Source organism: Camarhynchus parvulus, chromosome 14 (assembly GCF_901933205.1).
Source record: "Camarhynchus parvulus chromosome 14, STF_HiC, whole genome shotgun sequence".
NCBI classification, from domain to species: Eukaryota; Metazoa; Chordata; class Aves; order Passeriformes; family Thraupidae; genus Camarhynchus; species Camarhynchus parvulus.
The window spans coordinates 2,331,665-2,354,519 of NC_044584.1; the positions used below are offsets into that span (position 1 = coordinate 2,331,665).

Below are 22,855 nucleotides of genomic sequence, written 5' to 3' on the forward strand. Positions count from 1 at the left end.
ACATAATTTTTCTGCTGACCAATCTCATGGTTACTGCTTAGCTCTAATCATAGTTCTGCTGTCTCTGTGGCCTGCCTTTTGCAGCTTTCCCAAAACCCTCTGATTTTATGGATTCCCACAGTGAGGAGCTGCCCCTGGCATCTCACTGGCGGCCTGGGATTTTGAGGAAGGCTGTATTGACATTTTTAAAGTTAACAAAGCAGTTCAGTGCCTGTGAGTAGGCACTCTGCTTCCCTGTAATTGTATTTCCTCTGCACAGATCAGTCAGTGCAAAGCAATTTCTCTGGACAGGTTGCTTTTGGCAGTGATTTTTATCCTTTTTAAATATTTAATGTGGCTTTTAAAAAAGGTATGAGAGTGATATCCTGGGAGACTAAAGTGCTGCCCTCTCTAACCCCTTTGTTTGAAGATGGGCGGCCGCTCTACATCCTCCGCCTCGGGCAGATGGACACCAAGGGTTTGGTGAAGGCCCTGGGAGAGGAGTCCCTGCTGCGACATGTGAGCTGTGCCTTTGTGTGCCACCTGTCCCCTCAGGGTGCTGGGAAGTCTTGTCATGGTGCATCAGGAATCCTGGAATGGTTTGGGTGGGAAGGGACCTTAAACATGATCCAATTCCACCCCCTGCCATGGGCAGGGACACCTCCCACTGTCCCAGGCTGCTCCCAGCCCTGTCCAGCCTGGCCTTGGACACTGCCAGGGATCCAGGGGCAGCCACAGCTGCTCTGGGCACCCTGTGCCAGGGCCTGCCCACCCTCACAGGGAATAATTCCTGCCCAATATCCCCTCTAACTCTGCCCTCTGCTTTCTGTATTTTTAAAAATAAGATCTCTAAACCATCCTGGTAACTCAGCCATTCTCAGGCTAATCCCTGTCTGTGCTGTCTTTGATTCCAGGTTCTGTCCATTAATGAGGAAGGCCAGAAGAGATGTGAGGAAAACACCAACATCTTCGGCCGCCCCATCACGTCAGTATAATTGGTTTATAATTTGTCTATAGCTGGTTTTCCTGAGCCCTTGCAGACTCTCAGGGCCATGGTGAAGGATGCTGCTGTGGTTTGGGGTGATGTCTTTAGGGTTACAGTGCAGACAGCAGTGTTTCTTATGGGCTGGATGGAGCCACAGATATGTATAAATTTATTTGTTGGACTTAAATGCAGATAAATTCTGCAGTTTTGTTGGAAAGCAAGTATTGATCCTTCCTTACATCATTTTCATATCCCATCTCAGATTAACTTAATCTTTCTGTCTTGGTGATTTTAATCCACATCTTTGAAATTCTGGGGATTTTTAATACAGGAGTCTGTCTGCCAGATTCCACCTTCATTTAAAATGCATTTTTACATTATTTTTAGCAATAGGCATGCATACCTTCACCACCTTCTTCCAGAGTGACAGATGTTCCTGCCCTTGGGGTTGGGTGTCTGTGTTACCTGGAGCTCACCTGGGTTCTGCTGCCCAAGTGGAGATATGTTTTTATTGGAACTGCTCGTGTCCCTTTTTGGCTTCCCTGCATCCTGCAGGGGCTGTGGGGTTAAACTGAGCAGCCACCACACTCCAAAGTTCTGACAGGTCTTTTTCTGCCTGTTTATTTTAGATCCTGGACATGCCTGGTGGACTTGGAAGGGCTCAATATGAGGCACCTCTGGCGGCCTGGGGTGAAGGCCCTGCTCAGGATCATTGAGGTGGTGGAGGACAACTACCCTGAGACCCTGGGGAGGCTCCTCATTGTGAGAGCACCACGGGTCTTCCCTGTGCTCTGGACCCTGGTAGGTGAAACCTGGTCTCTGCAGGGTCACTGCCACGTGTGCAGGGTCACAGGTGGCTACATCAGCAGAGGCAGGGAGGGAAAATCTCCAGGCAGCTTATGGGGAGCTCCTGAAGAGCCACAGCAGAACCAGGCCATGGGGTGCCTGTAGCTCACTGGGTTCTGGTCACTGCCATCCACCAGGACAGGATGAGAAACCTGGGTTGGAATTGCCCATTCCACCCAAACTTGGTGGGCTTTCATGTAGATGGGAGAAGACAGATACCTTTTAATCTCATGCTGAGGACACTGAAGGGTAATAAGTAGTAATAATAAGTAGTAAATAATAATCTGGTTCTGCCTGGTGCCTGCTGACTGCTCTGGCAGTGTGAGAACATGGTTGTTACATTTCTAGTGAGGTTTGTAGGTGAGGAAGTGACTGCAGACTTCCTTTACATGAAGCAGAAAGTGTTGTGAGATGGTGATACAGAGAGAGAGAACATTTTCAGTTTGTTGTCCCTCTCTTTGGGAAGTGCCTCAGAGCTGTGAAGCTCTGCACAGTGCTGAGACATTCCAGGCTAGAGCCCAAAGCATTGTTGGGAGATGGCTCAGCCAGCGTCCCCAGCTGCTCTCAGTGACAGCCATGTCCTGTGTGCCCTTTGTCTTGCAGGTCAGTCCCTTTATCAATGAGAACACACGGCAGAAGTTCCTCATCTACAGTGGCAATAACTACCAGGGCTCAGGAGGGCTGGTGGACTATGTGGACAAGGATGTGATCCCAGACTTCCTGGGAGGAGACTGCATGGTGAGTTTTCCTTCCTCTTGTGCAGATGCAATCTGGAACTGATTCCCTCTTCCTCACACCCCTGGCCTTCCACTGCCTTCTGGAAGGGGCTAAGCCTCTGTGCTGGCCAGCATGCCCCTGCTGTGGGCACAGGGCAGTTCATTTGGGCACACAGGGCTGCCCCTGCAGTGCTGGTGCTGCCCTGGGATCCTGGGGTGTAGGAGTGTTGTGGGTCAGGACGGAGACAGAGATCTCTGCAGCCAGGTCAGGAACTTGGGGTTTATTGCACAGGGCCTGGGTGCAGGGCCCTGCTGGGAGCTGCCAGCCACAGCTCAGAGCAGGCTGAGAGAAGAGAGGGGGAGAGAGGATGAGAGGGTAAGAGAGTAAGAGGGTAAGAGAGTGAGGTTCCCATTACAATACAATAAATCTTCTTCTGTGTTGAATATTCTGATTCTCACTAACCAATCTAGTACAAGATACAAATCCTATAGCATTTCCGTACAGCCTATAAGAATCATTACATCACCATACTGTGTTACATTTTAAACCCTATAAACTCCTCTTTGGGCCCCTTCTGCCAAGCTGTAGGGTCTGCTCTGACCCTTGGAGCTGTCTGCAGGCAGAGGGAATTGTTTCATCAAAAGGGAATTACCTTCAGCTGGCCACACCGTTGTTTTCCAGCTGTTCAGTAACTGAGGTATCTCAAAGCTTGCTTTCATTTCAGTCTTGCTTGTAGTTTCTATATTCTCAAAATCTTTTGCCAGGCAATCATATTGATAAGGCTTTCCTGTTTCATCTTCCCCAACCCTGGAGCAGGGTCAGAGGGCAGCTCTCTGCAGGGAGCTCACAGAAACCTCGGTGGTTCCTGTCAGAGCCAGTGTGCAGCTCTGGCTCAGCTGAGGGGTCAGCCCGTGTCTGACAGCCACAGGAGTTGCTGGCTCACTGCTGGAGCATGCTGAGCCCCTGTTTGTCTGTGTGATGTTGCAGTGCACTGTCTCAGAGGGGGGACTCGTCCCCAAGTCCCTGTACCAGAGCGAGGACGAGCCGGAGAACTCGGATCACATCCGGCTGTGGACAGAAACCATCTACCACTCTGCCAGTGTCCTCAAAGGAGCCCCACACGAGGTACAGAGCACGCCCTGAGCTGCTGGGATGGCACAGTGACATGTGTCCCCTCTGCTGGGGCTGGCTGCAGCAGCCACGGGCTCCCAGCACAGGGAGCAGCAAGGGCTCAGCAGCAGCTGCTGTTCCTGCAAGGGAGCAGCTGCAAGTGTGGGAGTGAAGAGCAGCAGTGTGAGCAGCAGTGTCTCTTATCTCTGCTGTGGCCTGATCTTCTGTAAGGTCCAGTCTCTTCCTGCTCCCCCTCCTCCTCCTCTTGGGAGAAATAAAGGGCACTCAGTTTCCCTTGTGATAGTTCAGCTCCCATTCCCAGCGGTGTGGCTGGGACAGTAACGGGGGTGATAAAGGAAGGGTGTGCTGGGAACTGCTTGATGGGAGTCACCAGGAAACAGGAATGTCCCAAAAAGGAGCAAATCAGTGTCAAATCAGTCTTCTGGCCTCTCTGATGGGGATTGACTCTGGTTTGGCTCTTTGTGCCTCAGTTTCACTGAGGTTTTCCTAGAACAAGTAACTCATTTACAAGCAACTCTGATATGGGGAGAAAAGGTAAAAACACCTGAGTGGCTGTAGGGTTGGGAGTGGGAGGTGGTGTGTGTCCCCCTCAGGAGCCAGGACCATCAGCCAGCTGAAGGATTGTGGAGCCAAGTCTGTTTGCCAAAGACTGGGGAGGAGCACAGTGCTGAGCACCTGACCCTGCAAGGAGCTTGTTCTGTTCCTTTCTTAGATACTCGTGGAGATCCTGGAAGGGGAATCTGTCATCACCTGGGACTTTGACATCCTGAAGGGAGATGTGGTGTTCAGCCTCTTCCACTCCAAACGAGCTCCTGAGCCAAGTCACAGAGAAGCCACAGCACCAAGTCCCTGTGGTGCAGGGGACAATGTGCAGCTCATTGACAAGAGCTGGGTGCTGGGGGTGGATTACAGCAGGGTGGAATCTCCCCTGGTCTGCAGGGAAGGAGAGAGCATCCAGGTCAGAGGGGTGGGGTCCTGCCATGGCCTCAGAGTCCTGCCAGCTCCAAAGTGGAGTGGGAGGGAGGGAATTGATGGTGTGGGAAATCAGGAGCTGCTAGACAAGGGGGCTGTGGTCATTCCCAGCAGCAGGGAACGGAGGATTCTGCCCCTCTGAGGTGAGACCCCACCTGCAGAGCTGCCCCAGCCCTGGGGCCAGCAGCAGCAGGACCTGGAGCTGCTGGAGAGAGTCCAGGGGAGCCCATGGAGATGCCCCAAGGGCTGGAGCCCCTCTGGAGCCAGGCTGGGAGAGCTGGGGGTGCTCACCTGGAGAGGAGAAGGCTCCAGGGACACCTCAGAGCCCCTGCCAGGGCCTGAAGGGGCTCCAGGAGAGCTGCAGAGGGACTGGGGACAAGGGATGGAGGGACAGGACACAGGGAATGGCTCCCACTGCCAGAGGGCAGGGATGGATGGGATCTTGGGAATTAGGAATTGTTCCCTGGGAGGGTGGGCAGGCCCTGGCACAGGGTGCCCAGAGCAGCTGGGGCTGCCCCTGCATCCCTGGCAGTGCCCAAGGCCAGGCTGGATGGGGCTTGGAGCACCTGGGATAGTGGAAGGGGTGGAATGGGATGGGCTTTAAGGTCCATTCCCACCCAAACCATTCTATGATCATTTTCTGGATGCCCTGTGAAAGTGGGAAATCTTTATTTAGAGTGAGTCATTGCAAAGAGACTCCAAGCTAAAATTCTTATGGAAATTAAGCTAAATAAGCTTTTTTTTTTTTTCCTACTGGTATTACAGGGCTGTGTCTCAGGGAGGTGAGACAGGTGAATGACACCTGTGCTGGGTCATTCAGCCCTTCCCCCAGACACCCTTGGTCACCTGCTGTCCCTCCCTCTCTGCAGGGCTCCCATGTCACTCGCTGGCCTGGCTTTTACATCCTGCAGTGGAGGATGCACGGGCCCCTGCCCTGCTCCAGCTCCAGCCTGCCCCGTGTGGACGATGTCCTGGCCTCCCTGCAGGGCTCCAGCCACAAGTGCAAGCTCATCTACTACTACGAGGTGCTGGCCTCCAAGGACTTCAGGTAGGGCATTTACAAGGGGTTTACTACGAGTTGCACTGGGTGTGAGTTAAACACTTGGATATCAGAGACCCCCACCGGGGCTGTGTTTCACTGACAAGTGGCTGGATACAAAATTAATGGCATTTTGTGCAACCGATCTCCTCTGGTGCTGTAGGTATTTAAAAGTTCCTTTGAATCTGTGTCCACCAGTGAAATTTGTGCTTTGGGTCTTGCAGCTGCCTGAAGAGCAGGAGATTTTTGACTCAAGAGGGTTTTTATCTTAGTTGGGAATATTTTGAGAAGCTGCTTTTGGAGTAATTTAAATATCAGCTGGGCTGTTTCCCAGATGATTTTGTTTGGCACTTGAGAAGGATGAGCACTTCTGCACAGATGAACAGCCAGCCTTGGCAGGGTGTGCCTGACCCCTTCAATGCCAGAAGCACCTCCCCATCTGTTAATCTGAGCTCTGTGCAAGCCTTGGCCCTTCCCTGGAGCTGGAGGAGGCGTTGGGCAGAGCAGATTTGAAGGTGGTGGCTTGAGGTGTGACCTGGCCAGGTCCTGTGGGGTCAGAGCAGCAGAAATCCCTCACTGCAGTCCTGCTCTTCCTTGGGGCTCTTCCTGAGCCCAGCCTGCCTTGGGCAGGAGGAGCTGGAGGTGCTGAGCTGGGACTCTGCTGTTCAGCAGCCTGGAGTCCTTGGGTTCACAAGGCTGCATTTGGAGTGCTCTGGAGCTTTCCTTTTTCCTCAGGGACAGCTCCCAGAGGCTCCAGCTGTGTCCCTTTCCCCAGAACAATAGTCAGAGACAGGGAATAATATCTGTAAATGGGAAAAAATGTCTCTGACTGATTAATTTTTCATCATGACACAGAGATTCTTAGAGAGCAAGTGGGAAATGATGGGCCAAGAAGGACTTGTGCAAGTGTTAGAGAGGGGGAGCTGACCTGTGGGAGGAATCCCTTAACTGCAGCCTTGCTAACAGCACATCTGTTCTGTCCCATCCCAGGGGATCCATGTCCAGCCTGGAATCTTGCACCAGTGGCTTTTCCCAGCTGAGTGGAGTCACCACATCTTCCAGCCAGTCCCAGAGCAGCTCCCACCTCTCCAGATAGCAGAGCCAGGCCTGCAGCACCAGGGGCACCTGGGGCTGCTCCAGCCCCAAACCAAAGAGCTCCAGGGCTGAGCCGTGGGGCAGCCACAGCCATTTGGGCACAGAGAGGCCTCTGGGGGCTGCTTCAACCACAAAAACTGAAATTCCAAGGGCAGATTTTGGGGTTTTGGGTCAGCTGCCTGCTCCTCAGTAGCCTCCTTCACCACCTGTGGGTTTTGGGTGCCTGTGAGTTTGCAGGAACCCACTCCAAAGGGCTCTTCCATCGGTTCTTTCCCCCAGAGGAGGCTGATGTTGCCTTACCTGCTGGACCTTGAGAGAATTCCTGGGTGGCAAAACAAGGGAATGTCCTGGCTGCCCATGGGGTTCTGCTTCCACACTGGGCAGTCAGGGGGGCATTCCAGGGGCAGGGCCTTGGCAGGAACTGCCAACACCTGGGTACAGGCAGGATGGTTCAGAAATCACTTCCAGGCCAAACCAAAAACCTCTCCTGGTCTGGCAGGATGCTCTGGGAAATGTGTTGGATTTTTTTAACCCTGCTGAGAAACAAAGTCAAAAGGTTTGGTTTTTTTTTTTTTTAGAAATTCCAGGCATTGAATCTGCCTGCAGTGAGTGGCATCTTCCAAACTATTGTTTGTTTTTACTCAGGTTTACAGCAATAATGAGTAGGTCTGTCCCATTCCCGAGTGGATGGGAACTGAATCCAGTCCTAAAGGGCTAAGAAAAGCAATATTTGATTTCCTGAAGGCACAAGATTTTCTGGCAGTATTACAGAACTTGTTTCTTCTAAACATGAGCTCACTTGAAATCATTCAGAGAGGCATGTATGTATGTAAGCACTTACTGAAGCCTATTTATTCTATACTAGCTTATTTTAAATTAATTTTTAACTTATTATGTCAGAAATGACTATTTATTAAATACAGTCACCTTTTTTAATGGGATTAATTTTGTTTTAGAAAGGAATAACTGATTGTCTTCAATCCCAAGCAATCTTTCTGCTTGGGTCCTGATCTTTGTGATCAATGGATGTTCTTGCAAAAGGGCTGCATTGGGGTAAGGGCTTGTGTCACCTTCCTTGCAAGGAAAGGTGAGAGTCCCATGCTTTTTTAGACTGTTTTTTAGGATTAAGAAACAAGGATTGAGTTCAGGAGTTGTCATGAAGATGCACTGTCTTCCTACACACCAAAAATGCCACGTTTGTCCCTAATCTCTGATTGTTCCTGTAGCCAGGTTGGGGAGCAAAGTTATCCATGTTCTTGTCCAGGTGAAAAAATAATGAGAGCAGGTGTCAAATACTCCCCAAGTTTTTATTCAGGAATCTGTGAAGTTGTTCCTTCCCACCCTGTTTTTTTAATCACTGGTTTTGAAGCACCAGGCTCTGCCAAATGAGAAAAGAGCCAAAATATCTGGGACAATGGGAGACAAAGAACTTGGCATGGGTTTGAGTTGTTTGGAGGGGTTTTTGAAGGATTGGAGCCAGGGGAATCACTCTGTACCTTGCATCTCTCCCTGTGAACAGATAACTTTGTTATGTAGAGCTCAGGGAAGTTCTGATTTCCAATTCTCAGTTCCATAGACTTTCATGTTTCTCCCAGACAAATGAAACTTCTGTCTCTGGCATTTCAGCATAACTGGAGTCTGATAAAGAGGGACAAATGTAAAGGTAATTCCCACCTTTCCTCTGGAAAGTCAGGAATTCTAGAATCAAAAGTGTATGTGTGTAACCCTCATGGAAAATCCTTGACCCAGAATAAAATCTAATTCTAGAAACAGTTTCAGACTCCCAAAGCCTCAGGAGCAAACCCAGCCCTGTCCCCCTGTGCTGTTTCAGGATTTTACCTTCCCTTCTCAGTGGTTGTTCACATCCTGCAGTGGCAGCATTCCTGTTCCTGGGTTTGCTCTGGGTAAGAATCTCTTCCTTTGCACTGCATTTTTTTTTTTGTAATTTTGTTTTGAGATGTGGGATATGCTGTTTTCTGCCCACCAGAAGTTTGACTTTTGTCAGTGAAGGAACTTGGTCCCTGGCAGATCTCTGAAGGGTGAGGTCAGAGGTGGTTCCACAGAGTGTTCCTGGCTCTGGGGATATCCCAATCCCTGTTTTTCCTCTTGTCCCTTGGCAGTCCCACTCCTCTGCCCATCAGAGATCGTGCACAGGTTTGTGAAGCAGCTTGTGACCTCTCCTTGGCAAGGCTGCCTGCTTTATCCTACCTGACAATTTACTCTGAAATCAATTTAAATAATTCATTATTTTTTTCCTTTTTCTCCTGAATATTAACAGGAAAAAAGGGAGCAACAGCCTGGATGTTGTGCTGTGCTTTCTAAACCTGACCTTGTGAACTGCAGATACCAGAGACACAGAATTCTTCTACATCACCTTTTCCCCCTCAAACTACATCAGTGTGCTTTAGAAAATAAACTCAGAGTTTTCTTCACAGTGAGCTGAGTCTGGGAGGAATTTTGGATCCTCAGAACTCTCCTTGGGCAGTGGGCTCATTGTGGGTGATGCAGCAAAGCCCTCCCTGCTCCCTCCCCAGCAGCGAGGCCGCTGAGCTCGGGCTGTGTGCAGGGAAGGAGCTGCTGGTTAAAAAGTGGCTCCCAGGAAATTGGGGCTGTCCCTGGTTCAGATATTCCCTATGCAAAAACAACACCTACCTCAGAGCTGGTGCCATGTCCGTGGTGGCAGGGGAGTACAGGATGCTGTGCCAGGGTCACACAGCCAGATGTGGCACCTTCGTGGCCAGAGCTCTCCAGGTGTGCCCCATTCCCTGGGCTCTGTCCAGGGCTGGGAAGGGCAAACAGAGCCTGAGGATGGATGGATGTTGGATGGCCTCAGCTGTGGTTCAGGGCAGTCCTGAGCTGTGTTTTGCTGCTCTCCGCTGTGAAAAGGGCTCTGTCCCCGCTGGAGGAGGAGGAGGGCTGAGCCCCGGGGCACCAGGGGCGGCTCCAGCCCCGCAGGTGTCGCCGCTGCCCCGCGGTGCCGGGGGAGCGCTGGGAGTCGGCTCTGGGGCTCTCTCAGGGAGGCACCAGAACAGCTCAGCCGTTCCTCAGCTCCTGAGCCCAGCTCAGCTCAGCCGTTCCTCAGCTCCTGAGCCCAGCTCAGCCGTTCCTCAGCTCCTGAGCCCAGCTCAGCCGTTCCTCAGCTCCTGAGCCCAGCTCAGCTCAGCCGTTCCTCAGCTCCTGCACTCACTGTTGGGAACAATTCCCGATGCTGTGCAGGCCAGGCACTCCCAAGTGCCTGAGATGCAGCTGTGCTCTCTGCTCAGCCACTCTGGTTCTGTCTGTTCCCTTTCAGGAACTGTGAATAACAATTTGTAATCCCAGTTTGGTTTGTTGGCAGAAGATTCTGAAAATGCCATAATCCACTCACAATTCCCAGTAGGAAGGGGTGAGCCCAGCTGCCCACCACACTGGGCTGGGAAGCTGCTGGGGCTGAGGCCAACCCTGCTCCAGGCAGGGAATCCCTCATTTCAAACGGCATTTTATGAGCTCACACTGCTTTAATGTCCCAAATGTTTGTACTGTGAGCAATTAATGCAAGGAACAGCTATTAGAGATTTACTTGACAGCAGCTGTCAAAGATTCCTGCATGCAATTAGCTTTAATATTCCTCCAACACCTTTGTGATGCTCCTTACATCTGATTATTTCTCTCTTGGAAGGTGAAATTGGAGTCAAGTCACATTTGCTGGCTTTTAGTGACACCAACACCCCCTTCCAAGTTTTCAGTTACACCTAAGTTAAATGGGCATTAATTAAATTTTTTAGCAGCACTTAAAACTTTCTCTCCTTTGCAGCTGGCTTTGGTTTTATACACTGAAATCCTCGTTTTTCTCAGCCAAAACCCTCAAACCTCCTGTAAGAGCCCACTACAGGGCACTGAAATAACAGATGTCCTCCTGTCATGGTGTCTGTGTGTCCTGGTAGAGCTGTACTTTTGGGTATGTGGGAAATAAAACATCTCTGAGAACATGTGGAATTGTTTGATTCAACTTTGAAATTGCAGGGCAGTGGAAATTCAAGCCTGTGTGCTGCTCTTTTTGCCCACAGAAGCAGAGGTAATGCTTGTATTCACTTTTTCCTGCTTTTTTCTACAGAACCAGCATCTTTTGTTTAATTTCCTAGCACAGAGTGGGCTGGAACAGCACATCCTGCAGTGTGGGTGTTATTAAAAGAGCCCCTGGGTTCCACTGGGTGGCTGAGGTTAGCTGGGAACGGATCAGCTCCTTCTGCAGCTGCACATCAGGAATTCCGAGTTTCAGGCAGGTAGCACTAAAAGACTTTATTCAAGTTTCAAATAAACTTCTGTAAATCATAGAAAAATAGAGTCTCTTGTTACAGGCTGATTTGATGCCAACACTGGCACAGAAAATACACATCCTTTACTTGGAGAAGTAAAAAGGGAGTGAGTGCATAAAGATGTGTGGGGCTCAGACAGGCTCTCACCCCTCTGCAGCATCCAAGGGGCTCATCCAAGGCTGGTTCCCTCATGGGGAAGCAAATTCCAACACTGTTTGAATGGAACTGTGCAAGGATTTGTTCCAGATTTCCAGAGGAGATGCTCGGGATCCTGGCTGGGCTGGAGCCCTTGCTGGTCCTTCTGAGGAGAGCCCAGCTGGGGCAGGGCAGCCCAGTCTGTGCCATGCCAGGCTGGCCCTGTCTGTGCCCTTCCCCACAGGGACAGCTCCAGGCTGTGCCAGGGTCCCTCAGAGCTGAGCAGAGCCTTTGGCTGCTGGGAGCTGGAGAGATGCACAAATGGAACCTGGGACCTGAGAGGGCTTTTTTGGTGCTGTGCTGCAGGAGCTGCCCCAAAGCACAGCACTCATCACCCTCTGGGGCTGCTCTGGCCTGAGGACTGGTCAGAAAACACCCCAGCCCTGCAGGGGCTGTCACAACCCTGTGTGTCACCCCTGAGCCACCACCACGGCTGGGAGAAGAGGACTCTGCTGGCACTGGGTGCTGCACCTGCTTCAACATTTTAGAACAAACTTTTGGTCACTTTTCTGATTAAAATCAGCTTAGCAAGGAAGGGCAGACACTGATTAATACCCTTAAACCCAGCTTTGTACTAGAGGCAGTTTAACCAGCATCTTAAAAAGCACTGCTCACGTGAGCAGGGATCTTTCAGAGGTGCTGACCTGCATCCCTCACCTGTTTCCCTCAGGTTCTGGAAGGAATCAGCCCATCTCCTTTGCTGCTGCAGCTGTGGAATTCCCTCACCCAAGGGATGTCCTGCATCCCCTGATGCTGCAGTCCTGGCTGCTGGGGCAGCAGAGGAAAGGAAAGCACAGCCACAACAGGGCAGCTCCTGGGCTGAGGCTCCCAGTGGGAACAGCCCCAGTTCCAGTCGGTGCTGAGGGGCAATGCAGGGTGAAATCCCTCACCCCATCCATGATTCTAAAGGAACTCTTGTTTTGGGGGCTCCTCAGTGTCCTCGGGCTCCTGCATGTCCTCGTGGTCCCAGGCAGCAGAGGTGGGGCTGTGAGGGCTGTCCCCGTTGATGTCCCTCAGGGGAAGGTAGCGATAGTCCCGGTGCTGCTGCTGCCGCCGCCCCTGCAGCACCAGCCCCACGTTCCCCAGGGCACTCAGCACCAGCAGCACGGCCAGGGCAGAGCTCAGGGAAAGCCACGAGCTCCTGTGGGACACAAATCACAGCACCACCAGCTCACCTGTGTGCCCAAGTGTGCAGAGGATTGCCCTCCCTTCTCTGTGTCCCAAGCTTGTGGGCCTGCTCTCAGGACAGAACCATGGAATCGTTATGGCTGGAAAAGCCCTCCAAGATCATCGAGTCCAACCATTGTCCCAGCACTGCCGAGGCCACCACTGACCCATGTCCCCAGCTGCCACATCCACATGGCTTCTAAATCCCTCCAGGGATGGGGACTCCACCACCTCCCTGGGCACCCTGTGCCAGTGCCTGATCACCCTTCTGGGAAAGAACTTCTCCAACATCCAATCTAAACCCCTCCTGGCACAACTCGGGGCTGTTTCCCCTTGTCCTGCTCCTGTCCCCTGGGAGCAGAGCCTGACCTCCCCCAGCTGTCCCCTCCTGTCACGAAGTTGTTCAAAGCCACAAGGTCCCCCCTGAGCCTCCTTTTCTGCAGACTGAACACCCCCCATGTGCTGTGGCAGCCTCTGAGATGCACAGTGAGCACCAAACACTTACTCTGACAGAGAGAACTTGTCTTTGCTCTTTTCCTTTTCCAGGGAAGCCAAACACTGTCCAGCTGGAAAACAAAGAGGGAAGGAGGTGGGGCAGGGTGTAAAATTCCACTAAAAAACAGCAAGGTTAGGCAGAGCTGGTGACTAAGCAAACACCATTATGCACTAAAGCTGCTCTTCCAGCTTTTAGTCCAGCCCCAGCCCCCTGCAGGGATACCTGTGTGTAGGTGCTCCTGCAGTGCCCCGTGGTGGCTGATGTTGCAGCTGCCGGTCTCAGGGTCACAGGGACACGAATGGTCACACGCACAGCGCCTCTGGCAGCTCGGCCCAAACCAGCCCAGGGGACACTCTGGGGATGGGATCACAAAGAGATTGGTCATTGCCACAGCTCCACCTGCTCTGAGAGCACCCAGGCTGTGGCTGCAGCTCCCTCAGCTCAGCTGAGCCTGCAGCAGCCTGGGAGCACCATGCTAGAGTTCAAGGCTGCTCCTTGGTGTGCCTCAGAGGGAAGTTTGTGTAGAACTGGGATCACACAATCATGGAATGGTTTGAGCTGAAAGGGACTTCAGAGCTCATCCTGCTCCACCCCCTGCCATGAACAGGGACATCTCCCACTATCCCAGGTTGCTCCAAGACCCGTCCAACCTGGCCTTGGACACTTTCAGGGATGGAGCAGCCATAGCTGCTCTGGGCACCATCTTTGGGATGGGATTGGCTGAGTGTTCCCAGGCTGGAACAGAGCATCACTGACAGAACCAGGAAGTTCACACCCCTCTGTAATTCAATTGTTCACTCAGACACAGGGGACCTGGAGTGGTTACACCAGGCAGAACACTCAGCACTGGCACAGGGAGTGTGAGGGTGGATGGCAGGACAGCCCTGTGGAGCATTCCACAGGCACTGACCTGCATCACCTGAAGCCTGGGCTTCAGCAGGGCCTTGTGCAACACCCTGGAGCAGAGGATGTTTTGTGGTCACTCAGGGACTCTGGGAAAAGAATGCAGTTCTTTGGGGCTGAGACTGAACAGGAATCCACAATTTTCCATTGAGGAAGCAAACTCCTCTTTCTCTCCTCCTTCCTCTGCTCTTTAGCCCATTTGGGTAGGACAGGCCCAGAAGAGCTGGGAGCTGGCTGGTGATGTCAGGCCTGAGCTGCCCTGGCAGAAGTGCACCCAAGAGGTGGCTCAGAGGTGACACAGCGCTGTCCCCGGCCCCAGAGGTCGCTGTGACCCTTACCGTGCTCACAGCTGGTGCCGTAGAAGCCGGCAGGGCAGGAACAGGCTCCGTGCACGGGGTCGCAGGAGCTGCCGTGCTGGCAGCGGCACTGCTGGCTGCAGGACTGCCCGAAGGAGCCGGGAGCACACGCTGCAGGACACAAGCAGAGATGTCACCAGGGCCCTGGTGGCAGACGTCAGCAATGCCAGCACACAGCCACAGCTCATCCCTGTGGAGGGATGATCCCAGAAGCTGAGTGTGCGCCCTGAGCAAGGACTCGAGTGTCTCCCACCAAGCCAATTGTAGATGCTCCAGCTGCATTGAACTCACACTGCCAGAAAAAAGCAGCCCAGCCCACAGGGGGGCCTTTCCCTTCCCTGGCTCCCCTCGGGCAGGCTCCCACTGCCCCCTCCCAGGCTGTGCAGAGGCAGTGGAGCAGCAGGCACGATTTACCTTCAGTGCAGTTGCTGCCAGTCCAGCCGGCGTCACAGAGGCATCCAGCTATGCAAACATGGAACAGACATTACTGACAACAACAACACCCAGGCAGGCAGCAAGGACTTGAAATTAGGAGCTTTTGCCTCTTGAGGTGCCCTCTTACCCCTGCCAGCAAACCCCCAGAAGAGGAACCCTGCACCCACACAAAGGGTGGGTTCACCTCCTCCATCCCCAGCTGCCACATACAGCAGAATCCCTGCAGATGGCAGGGATTCCCTGGGACCAGCTCTGGGGCAGCACTGGCAACACCTGCACCCACCAAGCTCTGCCCAGCCACTGCACTGGGGCACACTTGAAGGAGAGTGGAGTCAGGAGGACAGGAACAGGGTTGGGCACAGAGGGGCAGAAGCTGGGGGCAGACATTCCAGCAATCCCTAGGCTCAGATTCATGGAAGAGCAGCAACTGCATACTTGTAAAAATTAAGAAATAGGAGAAGCAGGTGAAGAAGGAACAATAAGAGGAGAGGACAGAAGCAGCTGCTGTCACACAGCATAATACACAGTCCTGCCCATCAGCAGCCTCACAAAAACCCTGGAGCACAAAAGGAAACTGAGGCACAGAGCTGGCTCCTAAAGACAACGTGCTCTGACCATCTGTGCTTGGATGCTGGAGAAGAGGGGAAGCAGCCCCACCCCCCAGCTGCTGCCTGGCACACCATGTTCCCCCGGGACGCTCCCCAGGGGTGCACGGCCAGGTCGTGCCCCCTGCTGCACCCCGGGCCCCTCGGTGTCACCGGCACGGGCGCTCACCGGCGCTGCAGACGCCGCGCAGGCTGCAGTTGGCAGGGCCGCAGTCCAAGGAGTCACAGGCGGGTCCCGCCCAGAAGGGGCTGTCGCAGCGGCAGCGCCCGGCCACGCAGAGCCCGTGGCCGCTGCAGTCCGGCGGGTCACAGCCCGGCTCGTGCACGCACACCACGGTGGAGATGTTCCGGGGACAGCGCCACATGCTGTCAAAGGAGCTGGGGACAGCAGAGGGGACAGCCTGAGCTCACCCTGCACTGCCCAGCACAACCAACACCCGTTACATAACCCAGAGATTTCCTCCTGAGCCACACTGCCAAACATGAACATTAATACTGGGGAAATATAAACATCAAACTGCACTGGAGTCAACGTTTTAGCTGAGTTATAAATCCCATCTGATAGGTATCATTTCAAACATGGAATTACAGAAGCAACACAGTCCCCCTTAAAGCAGTCCCAGATTCCCTCATTTTGGCACACATTTTCTTGAATGTTATTTGCTTTAATATGCATTATATCACTGTAATTATGGCAACTGAATGTTAAATCCCTTCATGTTTACAGTCAGAACTGACAAAAAAGTTGAATTTAAAACAAAATATTCTTTAGATTCCCTCCAATGAGGAAGGGCAGGGTCTCCCAGTCAGTGTTTCTCTTCCATAATAAGCTGCTGACAGATCTCTGCTAAGTCCCATGGATGTGCAGCTCTGAATCTCCCAGACTAAGAGCTGCTGCCTTATCCGATTCCCACATCAGCCACTCAGTCACAGCCACAGCTTTGCTGCCTGTCTGCAACCAGCTCAGCTTTAATCCTGGATGACTAAGTGGAAAAAACATGGAGTCACTCAATCTCTTTATATTCTAGAGCTGCTCCCTCCTGCCTTTGCTGTGCCCTCCCAGGCAGGCCAGGCCGTGGGGCTGGGCTCTGCAGGCTGACAGGAGCTGCAGGGCCCTGGGCAGAGCCAGCAGCACCTACCAATGCTCAGAGGGGTAGTTGGCCAGGGTCCCGTTCAGGACCAGCGTGGCAGAGCCTCCACCATCCAGGTTGATCGCGTTGATGACTCCCTGCTGCTTCAGGAATTCTGCCATTTCCCACAGGCTGACCCTGCAAAGCAGAGGTTGGCTGTTGATTTGCCTTCAGTGAAGCTGTTAGATCAGGAGCTTGCTGCTCTCTGTGGTGGAAAGGGAAGTTCTCCCATCCCAGGCACCCTGAGGAGGGCTGTGTGAGCCTTTCCTGGCTCTCCTGAGCTCTGCAAGTCTCTGCCTTAAAACATGTCCCTGACAGCTGCAGAGCCCCTCCAGCCCAGGAACTGAAGCCCTCACCCAGCCCTTACCCTCTGGACTCCGTCTGTCCATCCACGTGAACCAAGACCAGGCGGCCCTGACGGTCGTGTCCCACGGCAGTCCTGGCTGAGATCACATTGATGAACTTGTCAAAGGTTCCTGCAGCACAGGGAACAATTCACACTCAGCTGGGGCACACAACGGGCTGCTGAGACACATCTGGCTGCAAAGAGCTCCCAGCAAGGGCCTCATCTGAACTGAAGCACAGGGAGAGCACAGCCCTGCTCCTCCTGTTCATCCAAGCCCTACAAAAGTGCTCGATTAAGTTTTTGTCTGGCACAGGGACAAAGCAGGGGATTCACAATCCCTTTGCACCAAACTCCTGTAAGAGGCACCTGCTTTGAGCTTCTGGTTAGACAGGATGGGAATTCTTGGCTGTGAGGGTGGGCAGGCCCTGGATCCCTGCAAGTGCCCAAGGCCAGGCTGAACAGGGCTTGGAGCAACCTGAGATGGTGGAAGGTCCCTGCCCACAGCAGGGGTGTGGAGTAAGATGGTCTTTAAGGTCCTTCCAACCCAAACTATTCCATGATTCTATGAAAGTTGGACCTCTTTGTAGCATTCACATTTTCTGAAAAATCCCTTTGCCCAGGATTTTCTCCTGGGAAGCTGAGAAGCCTCAGAAAAAAAGGGAAACAATTATGATGTCATTTGCTTCTCCTGTGTTGTGCTCATGTGGAATGTGTTTGGAGATTGTTTACCCACAGGTGATTGTTTTATTGGATTCTGGTGTGAGTTGTTTTCCCTCTTTGGCCAATCAGGGACAAGCTGTGTTGGGACTCTTTCCAGAGTCACGAGTTTTCATTATTATCTTTTCAGCATTCTGTAAGTATCCTTTCTGTATTCTTTAGTCTCATATCATATCATAATAAATTAGCCTTCTGAGAACATGGAGTCAGACTCATCATTCCTCCCTTCATCTGAGACAACCCAAACACAATACCTGTTAAGTGCCCTTGTCCCCAGAGTGCCAGGGGACAGACAGCCCATGGCAGGCCGCAGCCAGGCCCACAGCAGTTACCTGTCTTCTGGGTGTCCCCACACTCGGCTGCCCGGCTCTGGTTGATGTACAGCTCTCCATCCCTCAGCAGCCAAACCACGCCGCTCACCAGCTGCACAAAGGGGTTGGACTGATCCAGGACATCCTCCTCAGACAGGTAGCTGGCAACAGAGGGCACCAGGGTTACCCACAGGCACTGCACGCCGCATGAAAGCCTCTCCTGCTGCCAGCAGGCTCCTGAAGCAGGGAGGAGGGCAGGAAAAGGCAGAATGAAGGATGGCTACATCCAAGGGGCCAAGCAGTGTGAAACAGCACTTGAGCAGCCAGAGCAGCCCCTGCTCTCTGCTCTTCTGCACAAACCCACAGCTAACCATGGTCCCAGGCCACTGTGCCTCAGACAATAGGGCCAGCAATGGCAGCAATGTGGCCAGTGGATCTAAGCCAGGGTAATGAGCAGAAAGCATCTGGCAGAACACAAGGACAGAGCTGTGGAGATTCTCAGTTCAGTCAAAGAGAATTCTCTCAGGCTTCAGGCCTGGGAAACTTAGAGAGAAAGAATGAAAACAATTATCATCTCTCTTTCTGCTCATGTTGTTTATAGATATGTACCTTCAGAGTGTGCTATTCATAGTCCACCAATAGCGTGAAAGGTTTTTACTTTGAGCCCAATCGGGTTTCACCGTAGTGATCCTGGTTATAAAAGGACACTACCTCTTAATAAAGTCTCTCTTTATCACCTTCTGAGCCATGGAGCCATTTCATCCATCCCTGACTCAACAGTGTCACAGAGCCACTGCCAAATACTCAGGGATCTGTGGGAGCAGCTGTAACATCTTGCTGCCTGTCAGCTTCTATTCTCCAAAAACGTGACACCAAACAGCTTTGGAGAGCATTTGGAGCTAGAGCATCCAGCCTGCCTGCAGCTGCACTGGATGGCACCTGCTCCTTCCATCTGGGCAGGAGGCTCCCCTGCTCCTGCAGACAGCAAAAGGACAATTCAGCTGCCACCTCCATGCTCAGGTGTGTCACCACAGGGTGCTTCCCCAGGGACACTGGGGATACAGGGGAACAACTGCCTCAGGGGAGCCTGGGCTGGGGGATGTTTGCAGCTGAGAGGATGAGAGCAGGGGCTGGACAGATGTGCTCTGCCAGAGGTTCTGGGTTTAAAGGTGACTTTTCTGATGTCTTGTGGGAGCTGGATGCTCAACTTTTGTTTGGAATCCATGACTGTGGGCAAACAAAGCTTTGTAGAAGAGTGTAATTGCAAACACCTGGATGGAAAACATGCCTAACTAATTCCCTTTTCCCATGGGAAAGGAACAAGACGACAACATGAACGTGGCTGAAAGTAGATCAAACTACAAAACAGTTTGGGCAGGGACTGACAGCTTCCAAAGCCTGGATTCACCCCCTGTCAGCCCAGGGAGCAGCAGCAGCTCTGCAGGGTGGGGTGACTGCCCTGGGCTGTCCTGCTGGCCGTGATGCAGGGTGAAAGAGTGAAGGTGTGAACGACTTTCCCCACTGTCCTGACAGCCAAAATTACTCACACCCAAACTATTTTCCTGATCATGGTTTGGAAGGCACGAGGCCATCAAAGATCACAATAGCTCCATTTAACAGGGACATCCTGCCAGAGCTGGGGAGCAGCAGGGACAGCTGAGCTTAAGGACTCAACAGGGACCCTGAAATTGCTGTTGAATTGAGAAGCCCCCTCACTGAAGGACATGTCACTGACCCACCCAGCCCCTCTCTCACATAAATCAAGGCCATGGTGCTCAGGGCTGCCAGAATGGCTGCAGGATAAAGCCCTGGCTTGGCACACTCAGTGTGGCTTTGCAGGGATCCTTCCTGAGGTCTGGGACTGAGCTACCAGAAGGGTGGAGGATGCAAATTCCAGGCTGCTGCTGCATCTTCTGACACCAGCAGATGGGTCCTGGGAACACTTCTGGGACTTTTAGGATCCTCCTGCTGCTGGGGAAGGGCAGCTCCTGGAGGCCTTGCACTCCAGGAGAGCACTACAGTCTCTCAGTCAAATATTCCTCATCAGAGGGTGATTCGAACTTCTGTCTCCATCTGCGTGGGGACCGTCACATGTCCAGGTGGGCAAGAGGCCAGTGACACCTGGCCTGGACCAGCCACAGTGCGGCCAGCAGGGCCAGGGCAGTGACCATTCCCTGTGCTGGCACTGCTGGGCACCTCCAGTGCTGGGGGCAGTTCTGAGCCCCTCATGACAGGCAGACACTGAGGGGCTGGAGAGTGTCCAGGGAAGGGAACAGAGCTGGGAAGGGGTTGGAGCACCAGGAGGAGCTGAGGGAGCTGGGAAAGGGCTCAGCCTGGAGCAAAGGAGACTCAGGAGGGACCTTGTGGCTCTGCACAACTCCTGACAGGAGGGGACAGCTGGGGGGTTGGGCTCTGTTCCCAGGGAACAGGGACAGGAGGAGAGGGAACAACCTCAAGTTGTGCCAGGGGAGGGTCAGGTTGAACATGGGGAAAATTCCTTCATGGAAAGGGTGGTCAGGCACTGGCACAGCTGCCCACAGCAGTAGTGGAGTCACCACCCTTAAAGTGTTCCAGAAAAGTGCTAATATGGTCAATCACATGTTTGCCCAGGTGGAGTCTCCATCCTTGGAGATGTTCAAAATCCAACCAGACATGGCTCTGAGCAGCCCACTCCATCCAACCTGCGCTGAGCAGGGTGCTGGATGAGGCACCTCCTGAGGTCCCTTCCAAACCCAGCCTTTCTGTACTGCAGCCAGAGCACACACACTGCACTCTTTGTCTCCTCTGTGGGGAACACAGAGCCCTCTCCCCTTCTACCCCACCCAGTGTCCCCACTGCAAGCTGGGAGAGGAGACACTGGAACCTAAGCAGCTGGAGATCATCACTTACTGAGCTTCTCTTCAGCCTAGGACACAAGCCAAGGGCCACAGAGATACCTAGCTCCACCAGGTACAGCTAGAACATCCCTAGCTTCAGCATTCCAAGTGACCTTCTGCTTTAACTGGGGAGGCCAAGAAGGCAGTGCTGGGATGAGCTTCCTGCCCAGCGATGCCTGAAAGTCCTCAGGCTGGAGAGCATTCTCCAAACACCCCCCAGCTCTTACCCGAATACCATGGTGCCATCTTTCCGGATGCCAAACTGAGCGTTCTGTAGGCCTCCCGAGTCTCTCACCAGCCTCCCATCACTCACAACATTCCCGAGGCACTCTCCAGTTTCCATGTCAAAGTACCCGCCGTTCTGGGCCACCAGACACTTCCTGAGCTTCGCAGTCTCCTCCACGGGGGCTCTGCGCCGAGCCCGGCAGCCGCCGGCCCCGCCCGGCTCCAGCACGGAGAAGGTGCTCAGGGGGTTCCTCACGAAGGTGAAGTGCCCGTAGATCACCTTGCGGTCGCTGCTCTCCGGGTGGATGTACGAGACAAACGTCCTGGTGACAGCCACCGGCCCGGCCGTGCTGTTGTCGCCGGGCCACGCTTCGTGCGTGACGTTTCCGTACTTGACGGGCTGGCAGTCCCTGACGTGCCGGTGGCCGTGCCGGGGGCCGTGCTGCCCGGGCGGGTACGGCTGCAGCGGGGCCTCGCCGGGGCCGCTCCTGCAACGACAACACCCGGTTGCCCCAAGGCCGCACAGGCGGGGCGGTGAGAGCGGCGCAGCTCGGGATGGGCACGGCCTCGCTGACACCCAGGCCCGCCTCTCCCGCGCCCCCGGTGAGACCCGCCGCAGTTCAAGGGCGGCCGTCCCGCCTGGCACCCGCTCCACCGGCCCGACCTCAGGGCACCGGGAGCCCCCGGCGCCGGGCACAGCGGGGCCCCGGGACAGACGGTGACCAGACACTCACCCGGCGCCGCGGGCCACCTGCAGCGAGCCGAGCACCGCCAACGCGGCCACCAGGACCGTCCCGACCCCTGCTCGCCCCGATCCCCGTCCCGGGGCCGGGCCGGCCCCGACCCCCGCCCGGCCGGGACCGCCACACGCGGCCCCCGCCGTCCCACACGCCGCCATCTTGGCGGGCGCTCGGCGCGCGGGCGGCGGCACCGCCCCCTAGCGACTGCTGGGGCGGGCGGGCGTCGGAGCGGGGCCGGGACCGGGGCAGCTCCCACAGAGACACGGGCGGGAACAGGGACAGCTCCCACAGAGAGACGGGCGGGAACAGGGACAGCTCCCACAGAGACGCGGGCGGGAACAGGGACAGCTCCCACAGAGAGACGGGCCGGGAACCGGGACAGCTCCCCCAGGGACACGGGCGGGAACAGGGACAGCTCCCACAGAGACGCGGGCGGGAACAGGGACAGCTCCCACAGAGAGACGGGCCGGGACTGGGACAGCTCCCACACGGACACGGGCCGGGACACGGGCCGGGAACCGGATCAGCTCCCACGCGGACACGGGCCGGGACAGGGACAGCTCCCCCAGGGACACGGGCCGAGAACCGAGACAGCTACCACACGGACACGGGCGGGAACCGGGATGGCGCTCCAGACATGGGCCGGGAACCGGATCAGCTCCCACAGGGACACAGGCCGAGAACCGGGACAGCTCCCACATGGACACGGGAGGGAACCGGGACAGCTCCCACACGGACACGGGCCGGGGCTGGGACAGCTCCCCCAGGGACACAGGCACAGAGCCCGGGCTCCCAAGGTCCGGCTCTCTCTCCACAGCACCTGCGGCCCTTCCAGCCAGTGCAGATCCATCACCCCCGCTCAGAGGATTGAGACTGTGTCTGTTTTCCAGAAGGGAAAAATAGCTACACTGAGGGAATGGTGGTACATTGAAGCAGCTCTGGGTTATCCTGAATCTAACTCAGTGAATCTAACATACAGAATGATGGAATGTTTTGTGTTAGAGGGACCTTAAAGTCCATCCCATCCCACCCCTGCCATGGGCAGGGACACCTTCCACTGTCCCGGGTCACTCCAAGCCCCATCCAGCCTGGCCTTGGACTCTTCCAGGGATCCAGGGGCAGCCACAGCTGCTCTGGGCACCCAGGGCCTGCCCGCCCTCCCAGGGAACAATTCCTTCCCAATATCCCATCCATCCCTGCCCTCTGGCAGTGGGAAGCCATTCCTCTTGTTCTATCACCACATTTTTTATCAGTGTTTATACTGCTGGAGTGGAATTTAATGGGGTGATAGTGA

General features: G+C 54.2%; 2 protein-coding genes across 2 annotated transcripts in view; one reads left to right on the plus strand and one right to left on the minus strand.

The window, feature by feature from the left end:
- The window catches only part of SEC14L5 (SEC14 like lipid binding 5), a 41,520-nt gene extending 30,800 nt beyond the window's left edge, over window positions 1-10,720 (plus strand). The window contains exons 10-17 of the mRNA XM_030958284.1: window positions 410-498; window positions 894-964; window positions 1,594-1,765; window positions 2,414-2,548; window positions 3,515-3,652; window positions 4,371-4,616; window positions 5,500-5,678; window positions 6,660-10,720. Of these exons, the coding sequence (XP_030814144.1) occupies window positions 410-498; window positions 894-964; window positions 1,594-1,765; window positions 2,414-2,548; window positions 3,515-3,652; window positions 4,371-4,616; window positions 5,500-5,678; window positions 6,660-6,765 (1,136 nt within the window). The 3' untranslated portion in view covers window positions 6,766-10,720. The remainder of the gene's footprint in view (window positions 1-409; window positions 499-893; window positions 965-1,593; window positions 1,766-2,413; window positions 2,549-3,514; window positions 3,653-4,370; window positions 4,617-5,499; window positions 5,679-6,659) is intronic.
- A 307-nt stretch (window positions 10,721-11,027) lies between these two features.
- Window positions 11,028-21,719, minus strand: NAGPA (N-acetylglucosamine-1-phosphodiester alpha-N-acetylglucosaminidase). Its single transcript, XM_030958420.1, has 11 exons — window positions 21,556-21,719; window positions 20,824-21,309; window positions 17,742-17,881; window positions 16,714-16,822; window positions 16,356-16,484; window positions 15,386-15,594; window positions 14,591-14,638; window positions 14,159-14,287; window positions 13,140-13,271; window positions 12,927-12,987; window positions 11,028-12,395 (listed from the first exon to the last, which is right to left on the minus strand). The coding sequence occupies exons 1-11, from the start codon at window positions 21,717-21,719 to the stop codon at window positions 12,158-12,160; spliced, it is 1,845 nt and encodes a 614-aa protein (XP_030814280.1). The 3' UTR covers window positions 11,028-12,157.
- Between the last annotated feature and the right edge of the window lie 1,136 nt (window positions 21,720-22,855).

Coding starts and splice junctions, on each gene's coding strand:
- NAGPA (XM_030958420.1), bottom strand. CDS start 21,719: ATGGCGGCGTGTGGGACGGCGGGGGCCGCGTGTGGCGGTCCCGGCCGG. Junction 16,823..17,741: donor TGGGGACACCCAGAAGACAG/GTAACTGCTGTG, acceptor CCTGTGCTGCAG/GAACCTTTGACAAGTTCATC. Junction 14,639..15,385: donor GCGCGGCGTCTGCAGCGCCG/GTGAGCGCCCGT, acceptor ATGTTTGCATAG/CTGGATGCCTCTGTGACGCC.